Raw genomic sequence first — 27846 nt, 5'->3', positions numbered from 1 at the left:
TCATTTTTTTCCCCAAAACACATTGTGGGGTCCTCGCTGCTATCTGCGCTTGATGGTTTTCTTGCAGATGTTTCATTACCAAACTACGTAACATCATCAGTGCACAGTTTAACCCTGAGTTACAAATATTCTCTATCATCAATATTAAAACATATTGCATATATAAAATCACCTCTATAACATTGCATGTTGAGAACATTAAGTCTTATGTAAAGATGAAGTGCATTCGACGTACCATAGTTCCTCAAATCTGGTAAATTTTATTTGCAAACAATGACTAATTATTTAAAAAGAGTTAAATTCCTTCCCAGATAGCACCTCACTCCACCTCATTTTCTATCAGTATCGCTTTATAGGTAGTCTTCAATTTATAACCACAATTGGAAGCAGAATTCCTGTCACTAAGCAATGTGGCTGTATCGCATTAACATCCGTAGTGATGAAATGCTTTGAGAGATTGGTTCTCCAACACCTTAGGACATGCCTCCCACCGGACTTCGACAAATATCAGTTTGTCTACAGGGGGAATAGGTCGACAGACAACGCCATAGCTACTGCTTTACATTGTGTAGCGAGCCATATGGAGAAACCCGGGAACTAGATCAGGATGCTTTTCATAGACTATAGCTCGGCCTTCAACACCATCCGTATCAAAAAGCTGACTGACTTGGATTTTCCCTCTTCCATCTGTGACTGGATCAAAGACTTTCTGAGGGACCGGCCACAAGCAGTGAGGGTTGGGTCTGACATATCCACATCCCTGAAGCTTAGCACTGGCTCCCCACAGGGCTGTGTGCTCAGTCCCTACCTGCACACACATGATTGTGTAGCATCAGACCCATCTACTGTGATCATTAAGTTTGCAGATGACAGCACTATACTGGGTCTTATTACAGGTGGGGACGAAACAGCATACAGGGGGGAGGTTCAAAAACTTTCCACATGGGGCTTAAAAAACAACCTGTACCTGAACATCAGCAAGACCAAGGAGATGGTCTTCTGGAGGAGGAGAGAGGAACCTGCCCCACTTTACATTGAGGGGGACTGTGTAGAGAGAGTTTCCTCCTTTAAATTCCTGGGAGTCCATCTCAGCAAAGACCTCACCTAGAAAAACAACACAATCCAGGTGGCCAGGAAGGCCCAACAGAGACTCCATTTCCTTAGGGTCTTGTGTAAAAACAGGGTGGAACAACAACTGATGACCTCCTTTTACCTGTCCACAATAGAAAGCATCCTCACTTATTGCATCACGGTATGGCATGCTGGTCTGACAGCCATGGATAGAAAAACATTACAGAGTGTGGTGAGTACAGCACAAAACATTGTGGGTTGTCTCCTGATACCACTAGATGAGATCACTAGGGCTTGTTGCCTTAGAAGAGTGAGGAAAATTCTCAGGGACGACTCTCACCCTCGTCATCACTTCTTTACCCTCCTACCATCAGGAAGGAGATATAGAAATATAGCCAGCCGCACAAACAGGCTGAAGAACAGTTTTTATCCGTGGGCTGTCAGACTCCTGAATGAGAAATAACATCATAACTATGTAGTTGATGGACTGCAGAGCCAGCGCAGTGTGTAACATGTTCACACTGGTGCAATAGGACTGAGTGTTTTGTTAATATGATTTATTGGGTTTAGGGATTTTCTGTCTTCACTGTGAGTTGTATTGTGTTGGGGGGGAGTGCACTGAGGGAGCTCAACCAATCTCATTGTACATATGTTGTGCACTGACAATAAAGATTTGAAATTTAAATTGTAACATGAGATGTCACGTGACCACAGCAATGTAATGACTGCAAACCCAGCACTCCCGGTTGATGTTGTGATTCCAGATACGTGGGTCAAATAAGTGGGGGCAGTCCCAGGCAAGGAGCGCAGGGGTGAAGGATGCTCTGTGAGGCCCAACACTGGCCTGCATGCAAGTTGGGGGAGGAAGTGCAATGCGTTTGAGCATAGGGGTGTTGTGGAAATAAAATGCTGTGGCTCAGGAACTTCTTCACACACTACAGCTCTGGGGCTGCAAGAGGCTCCTCAGTCGCAGTGCAGTGTGAAGCCATAGTTGTTCCTGGAAGTCTCAGTTGTCCTAGCCTGGCCCAGCAGCTTGGTAAAACCACTGCATCCTGGAAAGGGCCAAATGCCCTGCACTGTGAACCCCCAAGGTGATCTTTATCATTTTCCTCCCACTATTGACTCTATTGTATGTGAGGCAGCTGCTGGCCATGTCAGGCTTATTCCCACTCGCTTCATTCATTGTGTGCCCTGTTCCCACAATGCTTTGGAAAAGTCTTTTGAAGCATCACAAGGACGTGTCTGCCATTCTCCAAATAGCACGTCTGTTCTTGCGAGATCTGGGGAAGACCTCGGAAGCTTTCCAAGGGCTTTTCCAAAGCAATGCAACAATGGGATGCATTTCTTGGGGAATGAATGGTGCACACAATTTAGAGAATGGAGCAAGCAGCCTCAGGAAGAAGGCCTGGCATGGTCAGCAGCTGCCTCATATATTGTAATGTCAGTCTGGGTACACCTCATCAACTGTGAGAGGAAAACAGGGAATGGTGCGTGCTAGGGCTTGTGGAGCATAGGGCATCAGGGGCAGCTACGGCTTTGCCCAGTGGTGCTGGAGTGGCTGGCTGTGGTGTGGGACTTGAGCTGGCATTTCTCAGAGGGAGAAGTAGTACTGGGGCTGAAGGAGAGGCTTGGGAGCAGGGGCAGCTGGTTGAGACTTGTTGAAGGGGCCTCTGCTTCAGCCTCAGCCCCAATTCTGTCATCATCCAGTGCCACTATGCAGCATGACCGGTCAAAAGGGCATAGATATGGGGGTGGGGGAGTTGAAGCATTCTTGTGATCATAAGTGCAAGCAGGCCCAAAGTTTGGTCATTGGATCCCAGGAGCATTACACCAGTTATATATTTAGATATGGGTCATGTCTCTTCATTTAGCATTGTCATAACTAATAAGTCAAGGAAAAGAAGAACAAAATGACATTTCATTAGATTCTTTGGTATGTAACATCTGTTTAAATTCTCAAATACTAAACAAAATTTTAAATCTATTAAACAGCGAAAAAGCTGGTGTGTAATCCCATGCAAAGTTTCTTGGGCATAAGATTAAGGCTAGTATTGACTTCTAGGTAGGTAGTATATAAAGTTGTGCTATGAAATACTGCTAATAATAATTCATACTGTTTCCTAGCCCTATTAGGATGCAAGCTATTATTTTGTATGCCCAGATGAAACCAATAGTGCTGATAAGTAAAACAAAGCAAACACTATCTCGTGGAATTGTTTTAAAATTGATTGAATGTTTGGATACGGTTTTGTGAAAGAAAAAGGAAGCTGCTAGGACTAGGTAACCTACCCCCTCTTTTAATAGGTCACTTCAGCCTTGCTTCTTGAGGCTGCAATGGGTAAACCATTCCCTATCTGTTTTCCATCACTTTCCATCTGTTTCATTCCTTGTTGTACTTCGTTTCTTTCTCAGGTGAGAACTGACTCAATATGAGTGGCCTTGGGAACAATTCTACGGACCCAGGAAACCTGGAATCTCAAAAGAGGAAGGGGTCACCATGCGACACTCTGATACAGAGGTAAGTACAATTTTAGGGAATTATTCTTCCAGGATGGAGGAGGGTTTTTCTTTTCTTTTCTTTTCTTTTCTTTTTTTTTTCTTTTTGGCTTTCTGGCACTCTTTTTCTGCACAAGCAGATGGGAACAGATTTCATCCCCTCAGATAAGTTCACACATCCCACCAGTGTTTGGCTGTTTGTTTGTGAGTATCTACTGTGGAAGATGGAACACAACTCTCCATCTGTTCGTCTTCTCTCTTGGGGAGCAACTGGTGATTTGTGACTGAAGCTGTTTTTACTTATTGATTGACTTGGGTTTGTAGCACACTTCACACTTTATGGTCATTAATATTTCTCTTGTTTCAAAATCTGAAATCTAAACTCCTCACAATAGGAGCCCAATTCTGAGGTCATCGGTCCATTTGCTTAGTTAATTTATATTCCATACCTCCTACATAAATTTTACATTGCAAAATAGCTAAGCTGGAAGACATAGTTATTATTAATATGCTAAACAAATACCCACTGCAGTATTCCACTTAGATTAATAATAAAATCAATACTGTTGTCAGATGAAGATGCTAATACTGGTTGTATTTAAAAGTCTGGCAGAACAAACATTATTTTCATCCCTTGCCAAAATTGTAGGAATGAAGGTTGCAAGTGGACCTTATTTAATATTGAACATTTCTGTAGCATTCCAGGAGTGTCTATTCTGCTGAAAGTATGGATAATGGATAGCAAAGTGCATGTGAACTAGACCAACAAGCTATTACAATTCAGGACAGGTTATGAGGAAAATATCTCCTCAGTTTGTTAACAAGCAAGATGGGGGAACTGCTTGCTGTTGTACCAAAATTAAGCAACTATGCAACTATCCAGGTTTACAGACATTGATGTAAAAGGAACAAAAGCATAGAAGAAGAAAACCAGTTTGTTAACAATTCCTACATATTGCAATTGCCACAGTGACAATACAGTGTCGGTATAGTAGCTTCTAATAGGGAGACTGGTAGAGCCAAGTGGATCCCAGCCAAGCCAGTGCAAAATATACTTTACTGCCTCATCCCTTTTTCATTTGAAACTCAGTGGAAGTTCGTTTATTATTTCTTCGAAACATTTTTCACCCTCCCCAATGCTGAAATGGTTTCCACAATGGTTTCTAGGAGAACAGTGAGAAACAAATCTATATGTGCCCATGGGAATAATATGTAAATAATAATACAGAAAGAGAATGCAGTGTAGAATAGGGAGTCTGGATGCATTTTGTAAAATTATAATGAGGAGCAAAGAGAAGGAAGAAGGAAAAAACTTCACGTTTGTTACTTAAAAACAAAGTATTGCAGCATTTGACAGACTAATATACGTATTTATTACAGCACAATTCTGTCAATTAGTAGGCAGGAATTATATATATATATATATAATATGATATAAAGCATCTGTTGCTTTTTTGATAATTGTAAGCCTGTGGGCTTTTTGTAGTTCTTCATATTATCATGCAATGATATACTTATTTTCATTATATTGTAACATGATAAAATGCTGTGGGACATTCCAAATTCAGTGGTACAGTATAAATGTAATGATGCAGAAATAAATGCATACATACATAAAACTGGTGCAGTACATGACGTAGTACTTGTGACAATTGTGTGAAGCAAAATAACAATTAAGAGGCACAGCAATTAAGTGACAGTCCAGCCACCCTAACCCTGACAAGTTAATTAATAACTATAGTGAATAGAAAACAGTTATTTGTAATCAAATTTAAATGGATAGTGTCAGATTCTTGATTGAATGTTCTAGTCCAACAGTTCCTTATCCCAATTGTAGTTTTCTTTGCAATTTTTCTAGTAGTGAATGAAAGGTTTCATATCAGAAGTAGGGTTCCTTTTGAAGTCAAAGGTTTCTCCCACTTGGTTCTAGATTTTGCTCTTTGTGCTATTAGATTTGTGCCTGCTGATTCTGTTGTACAAAAACTACTCTATAAATGGAATTATTAGCAGAATATGTACATAGCTTTGGACAGTGGTGAAATCCAATTTTTTTTACTACTGGTTCTGTGGGCGTGGCTTGGTGGGCGTGGCAGGGGAAGGATACTGCAAATCTCCATTCCCAACCCACTCCAGGGGAAGGATACTGCAAAATCTCCATTCCCACCCCACTCTGGGGCCAGCCAGAGGTGGTATTTGCCGGTTCTCCGAACTAATCAAAATTTCTGCTACCGGTTCTCTAGAACCTGTCAGAACCTCCTGGATTTCACCCCTGGCTTTGGAAGATGAGCAAATGCCTCTGTCTCCTTCACTGGAAAAGTATTAGAGTTTTAGAAATGCCTGGTGTAAATCCTTAAATTGTGACTCCCAGTGGCCGTATAAACTGCAGGCAATGGATTATGTGATATGTCCTGGATGGATATTAGACATTAAACAGATTCAGCTACTTATATTAAATCCTCTGATATTCTCCAAGCAATAAAGCAATAATGCAGATCTCTGGTGTCCAATTAGTGAATTTTAACTGACCTTCCTTACTGATGCTAATGCCAGTCTTTTATGCGGGTCTCTTTTTCCTTTCATCTCAACCCAAAACCACAAGAGATAGACAGGCAGACAGATAGACAGAACCCCAGAATTATTATTTTTTTTTAAAGAGGTATATCCCAATCCCAATCATATTTGATTTTGTGTTTGAAGACAATGTTGGGACAAACTACTTTAAGCCCAATTTTGCTCAGTCCCTTTCCAAGTAAGGGTCTTAACTGGTTGAGCCCTGACTTCATTTAACTTAGCACCCCCATACTACGTTGTTGTTGTTGTTGTTGTTGTTGTTGTTGTTGTTAGTTGCGAAGTCGTGTCTGACCCATCATAACCCCATGGACAATGTTCCTCCAGGCCTTCCTGTCCTCTACCATCCTCTGGAGTCCATTTAAGCTCACACTGATTGCTTCGGTGACTCCATCCAGCTACCTCATTCTCTGCCATCCCCTTCTTCTTTGGCCCTCAATCTTTCCCAGCATTAGGCTCTTCTCCGGTGACTCCTTCCTTCTCATTAGGTGACCAAAGTATTTGAGTTTCATCTTCAGGATCTGGCCTTCTAAAGAGCAGTCAGGGTTGATCTCCTCTAGGACTGGCCGGTTTGATTGCCTTGCAGTCCAAGGGACTCGCAGGAGTCTTCTCCAGCACCATAGTTGCTGGAGAAGACTCCTGCGACTACATTGTAGAATGGGCATTTGTTAATCCTTAGTTAACAAATATATTTTTCCTATTTTACTTTCTTCTCAGCACACCTTCTAAGATGGCTCCTGCTGTTCTGTTTGCATGTATCTTCTAAAGGAGAGCGCTCTCTTCATTAAACTGTTCTTTTACTCACTTGCATATTCATGCCAGTTCAGTTCATTAAAGCCCTTAATTAATTTGTATGATTAATTGGCAGAGGTTTTTAACAGTTTGTCAGAACTAATTTCAGACTGCTACTATACCATTTTCTTCTGTGCTGGAGTCTATAAGTTTAATTGTTACTGATGGTGATCGCTGACTGAAACTATTCTTATAGGCATTTTTGTAAAAGCAATTCCTTTATTTTTTTCCCATCAGTTGCAGCTTATATTACCATAGCAACAATGGCAATGAGTTGTTAATTAAATATTTTAATGAATTCACATATGTTGCTTTACTGGTTTCCTGCCCACCCCTTTTCTTAATTTCACCTGAAATTAAAAATGTCCAGGAGGCCCAAAGTAATATTTCCCATTTCTTCCACAACCTGTGCACCTTTATCTTTTCCAGATTTATTTATTTATATATCCACGCACATTTTAAAGCTTATATGTGCTAGTGTTTAGCAGAATTTTTCAGCAGAGTATGGGAAAGAAAGATATTCTTGTATGTGTTCTATTAAAAAAATATGCTTTCAACAGCTTATCTGGGTCATCCATGGTCTTCAAAGAACAACATGAAAAGAAGAAGGAAAAGATTATTGAGCTAGTCAAACATTGTTAAAGCAGGAGTCCAAGAGTGGAGAGAATACCCTTAATATCGTTGGGTTTTTGTTTCTGGGAATAAATGAGGTTTTAATTCTGGAAAATGCACCTTGGAAAGAATAATTACATTTATCAATATCAGTGGCTATGCCACCGGACTAGTAGGATCAAGCACAACATTCTAGGAACCACATGGTTCTTACAAATAATGGAGACACTAATTGAAAGGGATGGGAGATAGGTTCTTTTTTTCCTAGCTGTGAAGGTATTACAATTGGAGCATTGCAAAAATAGGAGTCTGGCCAATAACATAAATCTTGGGAAAGGATTTGTTAAGCAGCTTATAACTGTTCATTATTCGTTTTTTAAGTTTGGGGGGGGGAAACATTGCAAACTATAGAATTGGCCTTTTGCAACTAAATAAGAGTTAGTTGTTCTTTCTTTGTATGATTTCATGATCTGTTGGCCACATCTCAGTTTTGCTTGTGAAGTGATCGTTATTGCAAGATATTATCTTTCTTAATTCATTTTTGTCTTTTAGTTTATTAACTCTGTTTGTTGGCATGCTGCCCTCAAATTTTATCCCCAGTAGCAACTTACCAATTGCTTTTTGCCCTAACCCTAACTCCTTTTAATTCAATAAGTTGGGGATTTTTCTGCCTTAATGACAGAATTGACACCTCAGATAAGTTATGTGTAAAAAGAAAAGAACTGGAAGGACAGCTCAAAAGAAAAACACATAATACAATCACACTATTCCAGAGTAAGCAAAGTACAGAAAGAGATAGGAACTTGCAAGCAAAGTAAATTAAAGGTGTGACTTACAGTAAAAGGAAAGAAAAGGAAATATGACTCAACCTAATTTTAAATCACAGTAGCTACTGTACCTGTCCTTATCTTTCTACCCTTCTTTAATTCTATCATATCCATGCTGTATAGATTTCATTTTCTGCTTTTAAGTTTCTCTTTTTGTGGTTCTCATCAACTCCATCCTACCATGACCTTTTCTGCTTTCCCCTTCCTGTATCAGCAGTTAATAAAATAGTCTTCCTTCATGTATTTCTTTGTATAAGAGAAATCTTTGATATTTCTGAGAAAGCAATTTCAAGAGCTGACCTAAGCAATACCACTGATAGTTAATCACAAAAATACCATATGTCATAAAAGTTAATGTACTAAAAATATTTGGTAAAATGATACAAACAATGAGACATTGAAAATATATAGGTAGTCCTCAAATAATGATGCCAGTTGGGACCAGAATTGCTATTGTTAAGAGATATGGTCATAAATTGTGTTGTCACATGTTCCCACCACATAACGAGTGTAATTCTGCAATTCCATCATTAACTGTGAACCCCTGGGTCATTAAGTGATGATGTCAGCTTTGGAAGCCATATTAAGCTGGAAGCTTTCAAGCTGCCAACATGATCACGACCTCCTGATGACTTCCCCATTGATTTTGCTTGATGGCGCACCCTAATAACAACATGAACATTACAAAAAAAAAAAAGAACTTCCAAAAACCAACTTGTGGCACCCTGAAACAACATTTCTCAATGTATTAACAGTAATCTTTTCTGGGCTCTGTCTTCATACTAATCCAGTGCTTGGTGGAAAAGCCACCTGTTAGAAGCCTTCTGGACCTGGCACAGTTGGCAAATATTTTCAGGGAGAAGTGACCCCACCAATAACCTGCCTCTGCCATTCAGCTCTTAAAAAGTGATAACTACCATGTGGAATCATACCAGAAAAAAAACTGGAAGTCAGTGTGCTGGTGTCCTATGGAGAAAATTGAAATGGGACACTTGAAACTATGCACACTGCTGCATTCTGGACCAGTTGTGATTTCTGGATGCCCTTCAAGAGGAGCCCCTTGCACAGCATGTTGTTGTCATCCAGATAGGAAGTGACTATGATGAGTGATGGTCAGCAAGGCCTCCTAGTCCAGCATTAGGTGCAGTTGGCACAGGAGATGCTTCTGTGCAAAGCTCGCCCCTCCCCCCAACCAAATAGGGGTCATAAGTTCAGGAGAACTCTAGAATTGCACACCAGCTCTCACTGGGAAGTGCTGTTCCCTCAAAAATCAAAGATGATACCTCTCCAGATTGTGGGGTGAGAAACTAAAAACCCAAAGCTACTCTGTCTTTCTAGGGTTGAGTCAGAGCTGGATTCCTCCTCAACCAGATCCCCACATCTTCTGGGCCAGAGGTAAAAATGAACTATAGCAATAAGGGTCCTGTCTACGTTCTTAGGAATGACCTATTTAGACTTTCTCTAGATAACTTGATAACTCTAAGAGCCTTGGTGGCGCAGCAGACTAAAGTGCTGTTAAGTAGCACCAGCTGCCTGCAATTACTGCAAGTTCAAATCTCACCAGGCTCAAGGTTGACTCAGCCTTCCATCCTTTTGAGGTAGGTAAAATGAGGACCCGGATTGTGGGGGCAATAAGTTGACTTTGTATAAAAAAGAACACCGCTTAGGAGAGGGCCGAAAGCCCTACTAAGCAGGTATATACAAAAGTATGAAGGCTATTGCTTAACGCCCTGAGTCTCCCGAGAAGGACGGCATATAAATTAAATAAATAAATAAATAAATAAATAAATAAATAATAACTGGATTTGGACAAGTCTTAGGCACTTCTATAGGATCTGTACATCTGGAATCCAAGTTCAAGCAAAGGTAAGTGGTTCTATCAAACAGATGCCAACAATATTTCTCAAAGAGACCCTGTAAGGATTCCCCCCGCCCCTCCTTATCAAAAGAGACCTAGTCACTTGAAATGAGGCCACCAGCTGGCTTTCTCTAGAGTGAAGAAATGAGCTCACTTCACCGCTCTTATCACCACAAGATAAGCTGTAATAAATGCTCTTACCGCTGCTTAGACAGCTTCACTCTTCACCTTGTGTCATCTGTCTCCGCGATGGTCCCTCCCTTCACATCCATACTTGCTTTAATGTTGAAACAGACTGGATTTCAGTGAGTTTATGGGTGCTGCTTAGGATGTGTTCACAAAAGCTCCCAACTATTCAAGGAACTCAAATATTTGGTTTGATTTATTATTGGTCCAGCTTTTGAATTGTTATTTGAACAAACCATACATAGGTTTTGATTATGGAGAATTCAGTAACTATGAATTGATTTTTCTCTAACAGCAATGAGAAACGACGCAGGGAGCAAGAGAACAAATACTTAGAAGAGCTGGCAGAGCTGCTTTCAGCCAATATTGGAGAAATTGACAGCCTGAGCGTTAAACCAGACAAATGCAAGATTCTAAAAAAAACGGTTGATCAGATTCAGCAGATGAAAAGACTCGAACAAGGTAGATCTGCAAAATATTTTGCCTTTTTTTGTTGTGGTTAATTCCTTGTGTTCTTGAATTTATAATACAATGATATATAAACTATGTGCCAGGATCTTCTTGAGGAAGTGCAGGAAAAGGTAAAATAGAATCCTGTCAGTCATCCACTGCTAAAGCCCAATTGATCAAAATTCAAGTTTTACATAAGATTATCTTCTTGGTTCACACTGGATGAAGTGGGAAAACAAGATCTTCACTGTTCTACAATGGCAACCTGATTTTTAATAAGCAATTTCAGGTAAACTCCTGCTGTGTCCTGATAATAACATTCACGGTATGCACATTGTAAGGAAGGAGCGAAAGTTGTTTTATAAAGCTACTGCACGGTTAATATTCCATCCCAAAGATAATAACACACAATTGCAAATAGTAACACCATCCCTAACCCTTACAAATTTTGGACGTACACTAAGGGTAGTAGAAAGCAAAACAAGGTCAATACATTTGAGGGGCATTGAGCCATAGAACCAAAAGACAGGCTGCATATTATGTGCAACTCCATCTAGTGAAGGATGTAATGTACTTTTCCCCCCCTGTAAATTAGCAAACAGCTTTGGGAAGGATTGAAATGTAGCAGAAGACCTGGCTGGAGAGATGGATACTTAATGTTTTCATTGTCCCTTTTCCCCTCATGATTTTCTTCTTATAACATCCTAATTCTGGATCCTGCAAAGTTAATGTGGAATCATTTGGGATAGATGGACTTGGAGCAAGAAATTGATGAGCAGAGAAACATTATGCACTTTCATTGTGTTTCCTACTGTTCTGATACTTGTAATACTCTCTCAAAGCTATTTACAAAAACAATCCCCAGTGCATTTTTGTAGCAGATTTCCCCATATCACTCACTTGATATTTATTTCTTGCCTGAGATGCCAGTGCATAAAATGTACTATTTCAAAGAAAAGTCAGTATTATTCCCTCCGCTCCCCAATGTATCTTATATAGATTGTGTGTATGTGATTGCTGGGGACATTTCAGGGGAGAATTAGTACATTGGAGTCGATGCTCAACAATTTCTTCAGTGCCGATCCTCTACCTTCCCAGCTGCTTGGGAGGCAGGGACCATTTATAATAGGAGCCTGTGTGCAGAGCAAGGGTACGTTCAATTTTGCTGTCTTGTCACTTCCTACTCATACTTCCTCTATCCTTGCAGTCACTTTTGTTTGCCAAGCTAAAACACAGTTGTAGTTCTATTAAGAATATAAGAGCAGCTGATTAACAGGCATTACAAGCTGTAGACTGAAAATCCTCGGTCATTAAATTTGCTTCATCAGATCTGTTTATCTCAAAAAGAGGCACAATAATTTTATATGCAAATAAATTCTTAAGAATCACTAGCCAAGGAATTCCAGTAATGTTACCAGTTCTATGGGACCAGTTCTATGCCATTGGCTAATATTCATCCCAGTACTCAGGATAAAGAATGCAGATTTCTGTTTATGTTGCAAACAGACTTCTGAAAAGAAGGTTTTGAGATACCTATTTTAATGTGATGTACTGTCTGAGAAACTACAAAAACATTTTGCTTGGTAGAGACTTGAATTTTAGTTTTAGGATTGAAATTACAAAATTATACATGTTTCTATAATGGCTTGCAGTTGGATGACACCAGAATCTTTTAAGGGAAGGAAATTGGGGTAGGAGGCAGATATGGCTATTTGAGGATTTGTAATTGCTTCAGAGAGCTGCTAACCATATCAGGCAACATTATACAATACAAGTATACTTGTTGTCTTCAGTTGTTAGTTGGATATGTCCAATCTAATATAAGGGAGGTTTCTTGCATAGGAAATAATATGCCTGAATTACCTTTCATTCAGCTCTGGATGCTGAAAATTATTGTGTGAGCTTCCAACTATAACATTTCTACAGTGCTATAATTAACTTTTTTCATTGAATTTTAAAATGAACAATTCCCTTGTTTTGTTTTATTTTATTTCAATTTCATTCAAAGTAACAATTTTTTAAAAAAATTGTATCACTTAAAGCAGGGCTGTCAAATTCCCGCCCCGTGGGCAGAATGTGTCACATGCTAGCGAAGGGGGAAAAAGTCCCAATAGATCATGTGACACTGCCATGATGACGTGAGTTTGACACCCCTGACTTAAATCTATCTCTTTAGGGCAGGAGGTGGGATGGTAACACATACCTGACAATTTTCCACTTGCCTCATATCTGATATCTGGACACAAGTGCATAATGATATCATGTGTATATCATAATTCTGGCCTCGCTGCAAGAGCCCTGGTGGTGCAGTGGTGAGAATGCAGTATTGCAGGCTAATTCTGCCCAGAGCCAGGAGTTTGATCCTGACAGGCTCAACGTTGACTCAGTCTTCTATCCTTCTGAGGTCAATAAAAAGGACCCAGATTTTGGGGGGAAATGTGCTGATGTTATAAACCGCCCAGAGAGTGCTCTGAAGCACTATGCGGCAATATATAAGTCTAAGTACTGTTGCTATTGTTACTGCTATTGTATTGTGGGTACTTGGCCCAAAGTATCCATTTATGTAGTCTTTCTACTTTTATGCATTTTAAAACTGTATCTGCTTAAATATGTATATGAATGTGTGTGTGTATGTGTGTCTGTGGATGCAATTATGTGATTTCAGTGGATTTCCATTTGGCTGCCAATTCACTAAACTTATCACTTACTTGAAAGAAAGAGCGACAATTAATGGCACAGTTAGAAATGCTGAGATGAAAATAAATACTACTTTCTGGAAGTCTGAATAATTTCTGGGAGAAACAACATTTCTCCATTCAGTATAACTTTTCTACAAAAAAAAAGATCGCTGAGATAATCAGACAAGTAATCAGAGCCATATACTACAGTATGCAGTAAAACCCAAATCTTATACTACAAAATCCATCTACTGAGTCATTCCAAAGTAAAATACTGTTGGGCATAATTATACATTGCTAAAATGCTACTTTAGGAGAACAGAAGCCAATAATAGATTGGGGGGAGGGTAGAAATATCTAGATTTTAAATTTGAATTTCTGTGCTCATACAATTCAAGAGAAAAGTTCTCTCATTTCTCCCACTGTAGCTAAATTGCTAGCAGCTGGGAGCATGAGAAATAGGGGCCCTGCCAAGGTCTATTCTGGAATCCCTTCATGCTTAGATGAGAGAAAGAGGCACTCCATGTTTCTCTCTAAATTGAATGCTTGCTTTGTAGCATTGGTAGCTAATTTGAAAGACAAAACATAGGGCACATAATCTGTCAATTTGCCAAGGAGAAAAGACACTGCTTTTCATCCCAAGGAAGTTTTCTTTACATCCAGAATGGGGGGAATGAAAGCGAGGTTCTAACATTCTTGCCAAGGATACTTGTGATCTCTGCAGTCCATGTAGCCCATAATAAGCATGTTCACATGTTAATGTTTTCTCATGTTTACACCTTTCATTTAAGCCTCTTAGGAGACAGTTTACACACTGTGTTTATTTTGTGGCAAACAATAATGCATGCCTCTCAGTAGGAACAGAAAATGAAATGGCTGCTTTCCCTGTTAGCAATCATATTATTCTTGCTACAAGTTAAATATAAATACAGAAAGCTGTTCTTGATGATACTTGTGAAAGTGTATTGAGATTGCAATCAGCTGGATTTATCACCTTCTGTTTCAGAAAGTTAGCTTTTTCACAAAAAAAAATCTGTATGAAAAATATAACATTTTCCACTAGATATCTAATTTTGGAAGGGCATTATTTCAATGTTAACGTTTTAAAATTAAATTGTTGTTAGGTGCCAAGGGAGAGTAAAATATCTCTGTATGAGATCTCAGATATCTGTTTCCATTTGGGAGTAGGCAATTTTGAATGTGATAAGGCAATTTTCCAATTCTAAATAGAAAGCCTCATATCTCTGGGAAATATATATATAATTCCAAGTCACAAGAGATTTCAACTCTGTTGCTATAAGGAAATTAAATATTCCAAGCTTCAGAAACTTCAGTGTATGCAATTCTTTAAAAATATTATCTCAAAATGCCTCAAAGTTTCTTATGGTTTAGCAAAGTGATTTTGTCTTTGTCCCTGTAATTCTCAGCTGTGTTCCTGCAGGATGATAGTAAAGCTAAGTTAATGGAACATTCTGGACAGGACTGAAGGAAGCCCTTTTACAGCTGCTTGAATTTTTCAAAACTATTCAGACAGACCACCCCGAGTGGCAGAGGATAGCTTTAAAAAGGCAAGGAATTCCTGTGAATCCAATCCAAATTCTTCTGCTCAAATTCATGATGCTGGTTTTGAAAAGTAAATAATTGATTCCACATGTATTTAATTGTAAATTGATACTTTTGCCTCTGCCTATTGGTGAGTGTTAGGAAAAAAAAAGGTTTCTGGAGAAACAGAGCCTGGTGGGGGGGCAGACTAAAGCACTGTTATTAACAGTTATTAACACAGCTGCCTGCAATTTCTGCAGGTTCGAATCTTACCAGGCTCAAGGTTGACTCAGCCTTCCATCCTTTCTAAGGTAGGTTAAATGAGGACCTAGTTTGTGGGGGCAATAAGCTGACTTTGTATAAAAATATACAAAAGTATGAAGGCTATTGCTTAACGCATTGTAAGCCGCCCTGAGTCTCCGGAGAAGGGCGGCATATAAATTAAATTTTAAAAAAATGTAAGTGAGGTTAGACTATATGAGGAGAAGTTAGTGCCATTGGCCTCTGTAAATGCTTTATGACACTTTAGGAAAGTGCTATATACTGTATACAGTATATACTGTACCAGTGTTTCTATATACTGTACCAGTGTTTCTCAGCCTTGGAAACTTAAGGATGTATGGACTTCAACTCCCAGAATTCCCCAGCCAGCTGGCAAGCTGGGGAATTCTGGGAGTTGAAGTCCACACATCTTCAAGTTGCCATGGTTGAAAAACACTGCTATACACTGTTGGAGAAAAAGGGATTTTTCGGAAACATGCATTCAGTGATGTGCTTCATCAGATTTCATGCACACTACAGATGGAAACTGAAGGGATTTTTCAAGGAGGTAAGTGCTTAAGAATTTCTGGCTTATGGACACTTTCAGCAGTCATTATTCTCCTTGACATGGCATAGCTTGGCTGAACATTAACTAGGCCAATTGCTACTTCAGTGTATGTTTCCTTGAGCTTTGCTCTCTTTTGGCAGCTTATCTGCTTCTGCTGACTGTGTTGTTTGGGGAAAGGAGGGAGGAACCTCATCGCATTTACACTATATTTATTTCTAACCTTTTGAGCATGAGATGATGGCTGAAAAGTGGCTAAGACCATCAGTGTCCATCAAAAAAATGCTATCTGAACTTTCAGCATTTGGGATTGAGTGTTAATCATGTTGGTGTCTTCACTCTAAAACATTTTCTATTATCCCCAACAAAGAAACTATGAATGCTGGTTTGTCCATTTTATTTCCATTCCTTGTTCTCTACCCTAGTTGACTCTACAAATACAATGTGTAACTATATTTTGAACTAGAATGCATAAAAATTAAGTAGTTTTAGGAAGTGGATTCCATTATTACTTCCACAACTGATGTGAGAGTCCTTTCCTAAGAATAAGCAAAGTCTTTCTCTTAAAGTTGTAGAGTGAGGAAACTTAAATGATATTGTGGGTTAATGGAGCAGAAGGTTGCTAAACAGGATGGGAAGTGAACTTTCTGTTTAAGAGCATCCACCTTTCAGTACTAACTTTTGAGGTCAAGTAAAAGAAGAGACTGCTTTAAAGTCTACTAGTGGAAACAGGATGCTGGACTAGATAGATTTTTGGTTTAAATACCACAAGGCTGTTATTCTCACTGAACCCTGATTCTGCTGGAGATGTAGGAGAAATCCGAGCTCAGCACTCTATAGCTGCTGTCTTCTGCAAGAAGAATTGTTTATTCAATAGGAGCAGAAGGGCACAATGATAAAGGTAAGCAGTTGGGGGTGGGGAGTGGCTAAGAAGCAGAAAACAGGAGCCATAACAAAAGTAATTATAGGAAACCCGGCTTAAGACTGCTGATTTTTGCAACCCTGTCTTTTTCTATGTTGGTTTCCACATTAGGAAAAATCTAGAATCTTGTAACGTTAAAAAAAGGCCTTAGAAATAAGTAGATGTGATTTTGCCATGGATATACATACAAATGCGACATTGCATTCAGGTATAATAATGAATGTCAGAGCATGTTGGAAAGTGGTTGCTGTTGCTAGGGAAAGTTTTGTGAAACAGCCGAATGAATTATAATGTCCTCTACTCATTTGTAGAACTGTTAGATATCAACTACCTTGCTTCATAGCTTGGAATTGAGGTGTTTTAGTGCCCCTTCTACATTGATGATAGTGCAGAGGAAATTGGTTTGCTGGCCCTGGGCATCTTGGCCCCAAAAACAAACTATTAACAAACTCCTACATAGGAGATTCTAAAGCTGAATTGGTTAAGGTGACCAGATTTTAACATTGGTAAAGAGGGACATTGTGGGCGTGGCTTATTTTGTGGGCGTGGCTAGCTGGTCATGTGACTGGGTGGGCGTGGCTAGCTGGTCATGTGACCGGGTGGCCATGGCTATGTCTATAGGGTAAGGTGAACAGATTTTAACATTGGTAAGAAGGACACCATTGTGGGTGTGGCTTATTGTGTGGGCGTGGCTTGGAGGCCATGTGACTGGGTGGGCGTGGCTACCTGGTCATGTGACCGGGTGGCCATGGCTATGTGTATAGGGACTACTCAGAGGGCTGAAAAGTCATTTCTGACAGGTCCTCACACTTTTGACTGGTCCTCACACTTATGACCATCCTCACATTTATGCCCGTGCAGCATTCTTAACAACCATGTCACTCATTTCACAACTGCTTCTCTTCAACAAGGTGACAAGATAGGGCAAAAATGTAAAATGTGAGGACAGTCGTAAGTTCGAGGACTGGTCAAAAGTGTGAGGACCAGTCAAAAATAACTTTTTCAGCCCTCTGAGTAGTCCATATGCACAAAAGGACTAACCAGAGGGCTGAAAAAAGTCATTTCTGACAGGTCCTCGCACTTTTGACTGGTCCTCACACTTATGACCATCCTCACATTTATGCCCGTGCAGCATTCTTAACAACCATGTCACTCATTTCACAACTGCTTCTCTTCAACATGGTGACAAGATAGGGCAAAAATGTAAAATGTGAGGACAGTCGTAAGTTCGAGGACTGGTCAAAAGTGTGAGGACCAGTCAAAAATAACTTTTTCAGCCCTCTGAGTAGTCCATATGCACAAAAGGACTAACCAGAGAGCTGAAAAAAGTCATTTCTGACAGGTCCTCGCACTTTTGACTGGTCCTCACACTTATGACCATCCTCACATTTATGCCCATGCAGCATTCTTAACAACCATGTCACTCATTTCACAACTGCTTCTCTTCACCATGATGACAAGATAGGGCAAAAATGTAAAATGTGAGGACAGTCATAAGTTCGAGGACTGGTCAAAAGTGTGAGTTTTTTTTTCTTCTAGCCATCAGCTGGGGCTCAAGAAAAATCGGGACTTTTTTGAAACGCCGCGGGACGCGGGACAAATTGCTCAAAAGCGGGACTGTCCCGCCAAAAGCGGGATGTCTGGTCACCTTAGAATTGGTGCTATTCAATCAATCTGTAGTTGATGCTCACTTTCTCCTTTATCTCTTTTTCTCCTTTCTATGCAATATTTTACTGAAAATTGGTGGAATGATTTCCTGACATTTTGTGAGAAGTAGCATAAAAGACTGGAAATGGATTTAATATAATTTAAGAAACTGACCAACCCCAACTCTGTCCCAAAACAAAGGAAACCACCCAGAAAAGCCTAACCCAATTCACTTTGCATTATCACCAACTGCAGCTCCTGGGTAACTCCCCAAAATATTAAGTACAGCCCTAAAATATCAATATGCTGTCCATCTCTGTCGCAGATGCTGTGACAAGGTGAAGAGAGGAAGTTTTAAATCTCAAAACATCAAATAAATATCCTGTAAATTCCATAATCAGGATTCTCAGTGGCCCAGAGAACACTAATTGGCACTGTCAAAAGGAAAGGAAAGGTATGAAGCAGCAGGTGGAAGCTACAGTGAATGGAAACAATCCACAGTTAAGCCTCTTTTTGCCAAGTGTTTCATCAGGGGCAGTTCCTCCTATTGACAGATTTCTCTGCTCTGTTTCTTTTGAAGATGCAAGAGGCCAGCCCTTTCCCTCCATACCAAGCATCTCGTTTGTTTCTCTCCCTTAGAATAGAGAGAGGACTTTGAGAGAACAGAGGAAGCCTTCTAAATCAACCCTGGCTGCATGCTTATACAGCAGTCCAGGCCTGCTCTTCTGCCTCTGCTTTGCATGCTAGACTGCTGTTATTTAAAAGTATCAAGCAAATTCTTTGAGAATGGTTTCCCAGGACTGGAGCCCTTCCAAGGCCAGTAATGTACAGTTGGCAGGACATGGAGTTTGCGGCTGTGGCAGCAGTCTGAAGTTCATCTGCCAAGACAGCTATAAACATGGCAAAGGAAGGAGTAAGACAGTTAATTTTTCAGCACTCCACCTTCCCACAAAAGTTTCATGATGGTTTTTAGACCAGCGCTGCTCTGTGAATGGTGCTTTTCAAGACCTTGGTGCCTAGAGACTGCAAAAAGAAAAAAGAAAGAAAGAAAAAGAAAAAAGAGAAGAAAGAAAGAAAGAAAAAAGAGAAAGAAAAGCTTTCTTGATGAAGTCACAAGTTTGTTGTTTTGCAGATGAATGAAATAGATGGATGAAATGCCTGTGTATAATTGAAATTTTATTTATTTTGATTTATATAGTGGCCCATCTTAAACGCATTAGTTTGGGCAGCCTAACAACAATTGTAAAACAATATAAAAGCAGAATGCAATATCAAAACATATTAAAACGTATTTTAAACAGTACAACACAATCTGCAAGTATTAAAAACAGTGAATAACAATCCACAACTGTACAGGCTAATTTACTGAGATAATAATAATTTTCTTCTAATTAATTTGTATGGAACTTTTCAGTATGTAGTATTTTTGTGGAGTGGTTTGCCAATATGTTCAAAGCAATGAACAAACTTTTTCAAAGTAATAGTGAATATATGGATTAGAATTTGTAAATATGTAAAAATAAAAAAGTAATTGTCAGTGTTTAACCCACAAACATTATTATTTAGCTTATGATGAGAACAAGACAGAAAAAAAGTGAAGATATATACACAATCCACACAATTATAAGTAAAACTCCTATGGGGTATGGCAGTGGCCTTATAATTGGATGTCCAATTCAGCTATCCAGGTGATCGTCTTTGGGGTTGCTTCATGCAGATCTCAAGGAAACCAGAGAAGGCACATCCAGGGCAATCTAACCCTAACCTTAACCTACAAACATATAGCATGTTGTCAGTCCATATCCTCTGAGACTTAGGTATACTAATTTACTCAGTGGTGGGTTCTACTTACTTTTACTACCAGTTTGCAATAGGAGTGCTTGCTGGCTTGCTTGCTTCTGCACATGCACAGAAGCTTCTGCGCATGCGCAGATCGTCAGTGATGACGTCGGGGCAGGGGGTGTTGCCATTACTACCAGTTCGCAAGAACTGGACCAAATCAGGAGCAACCCACCACTGAATTTACTACATGGAGGTTCTTTTAGTCATGTTAGTCATTGATGAACCTTGTGTGAATGGCTGAGACTGAAATTCATCCACTAGCCATCCCAACAAATTGTGGTGACATTTTGATTGCTATTTACATTTTACAGATGAAGAATTACAGACAAGAGAATAATTTGATCATGGAGGTCATCCCCAACTGAGATTTGAACCTGTCCTTATAGACGGCAGCTAATTTAAACTCAAAGTGCTCCTCTAGGGCATGCCATGTGTACTTGCTCAGTCTACAAAGTTGTTGTCTGAGCTAGATGAAACAGCCCTAGACAGGTGCAAAGCCATATAATTTGTGGGAGATTTTCCAGTGTGAATTACAACATAGGTGCCCTTTCACATCACAGTCCTTCTGTGTGAGCCTCTTTTTTTGTGGCATCATCCCATTAAGCAGCTGGAACATTTTTAAAAGCCCACAATGACAAATGTACACACTCCTTCTCAGCAGGGGCATTGGTTTTGCAGAACAAATCTATTAATCAGACTTTATGAAACACGGGACTATACCTTGTAGTGGGGAAAGGCTTATGCATTTCAGTGATGCCATGAACTATATATACAATTGGGGGGGTCTACATTTCCAGAAAGGTCACCCATGAAGTCCAGTCATAGACAAGGGATCAGACTAAATACACTAGAAACATGCTCCAATATTCTGCTAAAAACCCAAAATGGTTACAGTATTCACAATCAAGACAGTGTCAACATGATACTGGAATATGAGTCTTCCCAGAGCAAAAGGTATCCAGCAAGCTACTGGGGAAGATTGGAGGGAAGTTTGAGTAGCACTAGTGTTTATAATGTAGGTAGATTAAGCCCGAAGGATATATAACTCGTGATGTGGCCAGAGGCAAAAAGGAAGTTTGGTAATGCAAAGAATATATACCAATGGATTGTCAAATGTCAGATCATAAATGAAAACCAATTTGATGTTGTGAAAACAGAAATGTCAAGGCTGAGTATTGATATTCTGAGAAAAAGAAATGAATTGGAACTGGTTATTTCTCATCGGAGTAGAAGCAGACAAGAAACCATCACTATTAACAAAATATTGTCAAAGACAGTGCTCAGATTCAACCCCCACCCCAATGATATCCATTTAAATTCAATGCAAGCCAATCACTATTATAGTGATACATATCTCTGTCTAATCAAAGATATAGAGGAAGTGGAAATTGATTTAAAATAATTTAAAGCACCTTGTTGACGCAGCATAAAAAAAATCATACTAAATATAAAAGAACTAAAGTGTTAAAGTTGGAACCAAAATGGCATTTGGAATAAAGGCAAAATTTGGTCTCGGCGCATAACACACAGATCAAAGCAGGAGATAGACTATCAGAGTTCAGCCAAGAAAATTCAATGATTGTACAACCACCATTCCCCAACTACTTAAAAGCTGAACAACATTGAAATCAAGTTGATTATATATTCTCAAGCAAAGATGAAAAAGCTTTACTTCATGAAGAAAAACAAGACTTGATTCCTATTGTGGCACAGATCATGGGCTCTTTCTTGCAAAATTACAACTTAAACGAAAGAAAACAAAATAAGCAGAAGAACAAGATATAACCTCACCAGTATCCCATAAATTCATCCAGTGAAGTTCATGAAACACTAGCAGCAGTTTAAAACCTTACAGGATATTGCCGTTAAATGCTAAGATGGTTTCTAAGCATGTATGGAAAATACCGCAATGGCCCAGAGATGAAAATAGATCAATTTATTTAATCACTTTGTTAGTTCAATACCCAAAAAAGGCCAGTGTTGAAACTATGGAACAATTGTACTTTTCTCACATGCTAGTAAAATAATGTTGAAGATTTTGCACTCGTGGAAAGGAAACTACCAGATGTACACACTAGATTCAGAAGACACAATTCTCCTCCCCACCACCCCAAGATAACCTTGCTAACATCTAATGGGTGGTGGGAAAGATAAATATATTGCAAAAGATGAATGACTTTACTTTATTGATCATACAAAGGCTTTGGACTGTTTAAAGTATTAAAAAATGACCCTTAAAACCCTGGGTCACCCCATCTGCTTCTTGAAAATTTTGTATCATAACTGGAACAATTCAGAATTGAGGAAAGATATGTTACAGTTGCATAATATTATTTATTTAATACATACAAAGTAGATGTAGTGAGAAATGCTGGACCAGAAGAAATTGAAAATGAAATTAAATTTGGGATTTGGGGGAGAAACATCAACAACCTCAGATATATTTAAGATACCACTCTGGAGGTTGGAAATGAAGAAAAATCATCAGATAAGATTAAGAAAATGTTTTGATGCCTTTGAATTGTGCTGTTTCATGCTATATGTGTCAAAACAAACAGTTGATGAAATCATCATATACGTTCTGTTGTAGACCTTGAGGAAGAATGATCTGTAGGAGACATAAACCAATTATATATTAAAGATGGCATTAATTCACTGACCAAATTATTCTATGGGAGATTTTTTTGCATCCTCTCCTTAAATGCATAAAACCATATATTATGACTTACAGTTTATTCTGTCTTCTGTTCATGGAATCCCAGAGCTGAAAGGACCTAATGATATAGAATAATTTACATCCTTCTCATTAAAGCAAGCCACAGTTTTTAAAATTACATTTCTGGGATTATTGACAAAGTTTAAATCTATTAGATTTAAATAGTAAACACATCCCAAGGGTAAAATTTCAGAAAAGTTTGTGAAATTTTCAAATATCTAAACTACCTGCCATAGATGATGGGAAGACACAAACTGCCTAAATGTTTGCACACTTAATAGCTAAAGATATTTATTTTCCAGTTTTCAAAGCCTAACATGGCTCTGAAAATATTCATAAGATGCTTCTTTTTTTATTCCAATTATAACGAGCAGAGGTCGCTTAGTGGTTAGAGTGCAGTACTGCAGGCTACTTCAGCTGACTGCTAACTGCAGTTCAGCAGTTCAGATCTCACCAGCTCAAGGTTGACTCAGCCTTCCATCCTTCCAAGGTGGGTAAAATGAGGACCCAGATCATTGGGGGCAATATGCTGACTCTGTAAACTGCTTAGAGAGGGCTGTAAAAGCACTATGAAGCGGTATATAAGTCTAAGTGCTATTGCTATAACCCAGATCAAAGTTTTTAGATGGAGATTGTTCTCAATTTCTAAATTATGGTGGTTTTCTTCTTTGCTTTTCTCCAAATTCCTCTTTCCTCCTCTGTCTGCCAGTGGACTGCTGGAGATTAAAGTACTAGAAGCATATTGCTTGCAGGAACCTTACTTTGCATTTGTGAGGTTGCTTTACTTAGTTTTCTCCAATTTACCCTTTGTTTCTAAAAAGAGAGTGTCTGCAAAAACCATAATGTATATACAATTAAACATGGATCCGGCAATATTGACTAACTATCATCCTGTCTCCAACCTTCGCTTCATTGCGAAGGTTGTTGAGAGTGTGGTAGCGCAACAGTTTCCGCAATTCCTGGAGGAAACATCCTATCTAGATCCGTTCCAGTCGGGTTTCAGGTCTGGGCACAGCACGGAAACGGCATTGGTCGCGTTGGTGGATGATCTCTGGAGGGCTCGGGACAGGGGTTGCTCCTCTGTTTCTGGTCCTATTAGATCTCTCAGCGGCTTTTGATACCATCGACCATGGTATCATGCTGCACCGGCTGGAAGAGTTGGGGGTGGGAGGCACTGTGTTGCGGTGGTTCTCCTCCTTTCTCTCCGACCGGTCGCAGTTTGTGTTGGCAGGGGGGCAGAGGTCGACCTCGAGGCCTCTCATCTGTGGAGTGCCACAGGGATCGGTCCTCTCGCCCCTTCTGTTCAACATTTATGTGAAGCCGCTGGGTGAGATCATCCGTGGCTTTGGGGTGAGATACCATCAGTACGCTGATGACACCCAGCTGTACATCTCCACCCCAGGCCACCCCAACGATGCCCTTGAAGTGATGTCCCAGTGCCTGGAGGCTGTGCGGATCTGGATGGGGAGGAACAGGCTCAGGCTCAACCCTTCCAAGACTGAGTGGCTGTGGCTCCCGGCATCCCGATATAGTCAGTTGACTCCATCACTGACTATTGGGGGTGAGTCTTTGGCCCCCACTGAAAGGGCTCGCAATCTGGGAGTCCTCCTGGATAGGCAGCTGTCTTTGGAGGAACATCTGACGGCTGTTACCAGGGGGACCTTTTATCAGGTTCTCCTGATTCGTCAGTTGCGGCCCTTTCTCGATCGGGATTCCTTGTGCACAGTCACTCACGCCCTCGTCACCTCTCGCCTTGACTACTGCAATGCTCTCTACATGGGGCTCCCCTTGAAGAGCACCCGGAGGCTCCAGCTGGTCCAGAATGCAGCAGCGCGGGTAGTGATGGGAGCAACATGGCGCTCCCATGTAACACCGCTCCTGCGCGAGCTGCATTGGCTCCCGGTGGGCTTCCGGGTGGGCTTCAAGGTGTTGGTTATCACCTTTAAAGAACTCCATGGCATAGGGCCTAGCTATCTGCGAGACCGCCTGCTGCTACCGATGACCTCCCATCGACCCGTGCGCTCCCACAGAGAGGGCCTCCTCAGGGTGCCATCTGCCAAACAATGTAGGCTGGTGACCCCCAGGGGGAGGGCCTTCTCGGTGGGGGCTCCCACCCTCTGGAATCAGTTGCCCCTGGAGATAAGGAGAATCCATGACCTCAATGCCTTCCGTCGTTCCCTTAAAACCCATCTTTTCCAGCAAGCCGGGTTGGCTTAAGAAGAAATTTTTAAATTCTTTTAATTAGTTTGTGATTTCTTAACTTTCGGGCCAAAATTTATATATATTTTTAAATGTTTTTTTTAATATTTGTATTCTATGTTTTTTATCTTGGCTGTACACCGCCCTGAGTCCTCAGGGAGAAGGGCAGTATATAAATTGGAAATTAAATTAAATTAAATTCTGCTCAGTTGAATTGTCTTTCAAGTGAGAGCCAGTTTAGGGTAATGGTTAAAGTGCTGGCCTAGAAACCAGGAGACTCTGAGTTCTAGGTCTCCCTTAGGCATGAAAACTGGTCAGGTGGCTTTGGGTCAGTCACTGTGTCTCAATCCAACCTGCCTTACAGGGTAGTCATTGTGGGGGCAGGAGGCAGGAGGATTAGGTATGTTCATAGTGGGATTCAAATTTTTTTACTACCGGTTCTGTGGGCGTGGCTTGGTGGGCGTGGCAGGGAAAAGATACTGTAAAATCTCCATTCCCACCCCACTCCAGGGAAAGGTTACTACAAAATCCCCATTTTCTCCTGATCAGCTGGGACTCGGGAGACAGAGAATAGATGGGGGGGGGCAGTCAGAGGTGGCATTTACTGGTTCTCTGAACTACTCAAAGTTTCCGCTACCAGTTCTCCAAAACTGGTCAGAACCTGCTGAATACCACCTCTGGGGATGTTTGCCACCTTGAGTTATATATAAAAAAGGGCAAGGTAAAAATATAGTAATAATAGTAATAGTAATACAAATGAATGAAGAGTTTCAAGTTATTGCTACCTGTTTCTATATTGTATTGTGGGACAGATTGTGTGATGTTCAAGCAAGCTGTTGTATTTAACAAATTGCAGAATCTCAAGTTCTGCAGTTTCCTCAAATGGAAAATAGGGGAAACAGATGAAGCTGTGGGGGTGGGATGCTTGGCACTCCCATTTTGCCCATTGTCCCCCTGCAAATCCCTGCACACTTGCTTATAATATTGTATTGGCTGGTTTGCGATTCCATAGATTTTCTACAGGAAGATATCATCTTAAAAATAAGTCCCAGGATGAAAATGGCAAGGAGAATGTATATTTCTAGGGCAAAAAGTGGTGACTGTGGAAAGCATTAAGAACCATTTGGTCATCATCCTTGTAGAAATGGCTGTCTCTGCATTTGAGATATGGATTTGGGAACCATAGCATGTAAACCTATTCCATTTCCAACACTGAAAACAAAAGAGACGTTGTAGCAAAAACCATCTTATTATTAAATTGTGAAGAAAACTGCATTCCAAAATTGGATGCATCTGTAATCTGATTAAAATGCTATATGCAATTCTGGTAAATTCCTCTCAGATGAGGACATAGTTGAGAACTGGGCCATGATAAGTAGAGTATCTTAACTGTAAGAAAAGGCAGAAATATTGTAGTTCTCTTGTACAATATAATAAAAAATAGGACCTGGTGAAGGAAAGTGATCACAGTTCATTAAATGTATGAATATAGCAATTGGAGCTTCTTCCCATTCTTGTTTCATATAGCTCTTATTCCTTTATTGATTTGTGATACATGGTAGAATTGCTAAAATGATGATACAATACTTACATAAAAGAAAGAATAGATATAGGTCTCTTTTATCATGAGAGGTTCACAATAGCAAAGTTGGTTTACTTGCAACAACATCATGCTTTGCATAAGAATAGGAATAAGAATAAGAACATCCTAGCTGGCTAGTTTTAGAAATGAAGTACTAACACAACTTTCCCCACCTGATTCTCTTCAAATGTGTTGATTTACAATTCTAATTATAACAGTATTTGTAATCCAACACATCTAGAATGTACTAGGTTTCCAAAGGTCATTTGTCAATTATAACTTGTGGCTCTTCTCCAGCATATTAATTCATAAGTTTTTCAATAATAACAATGCAATTTATCTCATTATTTAATGCCTAGAATTATATTTGTGTTAAAATTTAAGGCTCACATCACCAATGTTCTTTACAATTCAAACTGCACAAACATTTTTCTGACCATCTCTTAAAGAAAATCATAATCATTGTGCATAGATTTGATTGTTAGACTTCTGACCTCAAGTTGGAAGAGACTTCAAAAATAATTTATTACAACCCCCAGTCAGAAATTCTCTATTACTGCTATCTTAATAGAACACTGTCCTAGCTTCTGCTTACAAATGAAGACCTACTGCTTTCAATGCAGCCTATTTCACTGTTGAGCAGCTCATTCGGTCAATTTTTCCTAATTTTAAATGAAATAAATGATTTGAAATAAATGTTCATTCTAACATTTAGTAACACAAAAGACTATGTCATATCTAAAATTAGATGGTGATCTCACCAAAGCTTGGTTGTCAGCCTAAAGCTGATCTCATCAGTTTAGCCATATTGAATTTTAAAGGAGTTCCACTCTATCCTTTTAGTCTAAGGGAGATCAAAAATTGTACGAATCAATGCACTCTTTAAAAAGTACTCAGCAGTTTCATGTTCTGGATAAAACCAATAAGGGAAATCTCATCATATTGTTTTTCATCCCTCTTTAAAAGTGTCCAGAAGTTGGCAAGATTTCAAGCACTGGAGGTAACAGGAAGGGGAATATTTAAAGAAGTTAC

General features: G+C 39.8%; 1 protein-coding gene across 18 annotated transcripts in view; it reads left to right on the top strand.

Annotated features, from left to right (window-relative positions):
• NCOA1 (nuclear receptor coactivator 1) overlaps positions 1-27846 on the top strand; it is a 294599-nt gene that overhangs the window by 195992 nt on the left and 70761 nt on the right. For all 18 annotated transcript variants that reach the window (XM_034421269.3, XM_034421265.3, XM_087883325.1 and 15 more), the window contains 2 exons: positions 3484-3589; positions 10706-10872. In XM_034421269.3, coding sequence (XP_034277160.2) covers positions 3501-3589; positions 10706-10872 — 256 coding nt within the window. In that variant the 5' untranslated portion in view covers positions 3484-3500. The remainder of the gene's footprint in view (positions 1-3483; positions 3590-10705; positions 10873-27846) is intronic.

The sequence above is a fragment of the Pantherophis guttatus genome, chromosome 1 (genome assembly GCF_059756535.1).
Source record: "Pantherophis guttatus breed Tessera chromosome 1, ASM5975653v1, whole genome shotgun sequence".
NCBI lineage: Eukaryota > Metazoa > Chordata > Lepidosauria > Squamata > Colubridae > Pantherophis > Pantherophis guttatus.
Note: the sequence above shows the minus strand (reverse complement) of the source record. Positions and strands in the feature narration are given on the sequence as shown.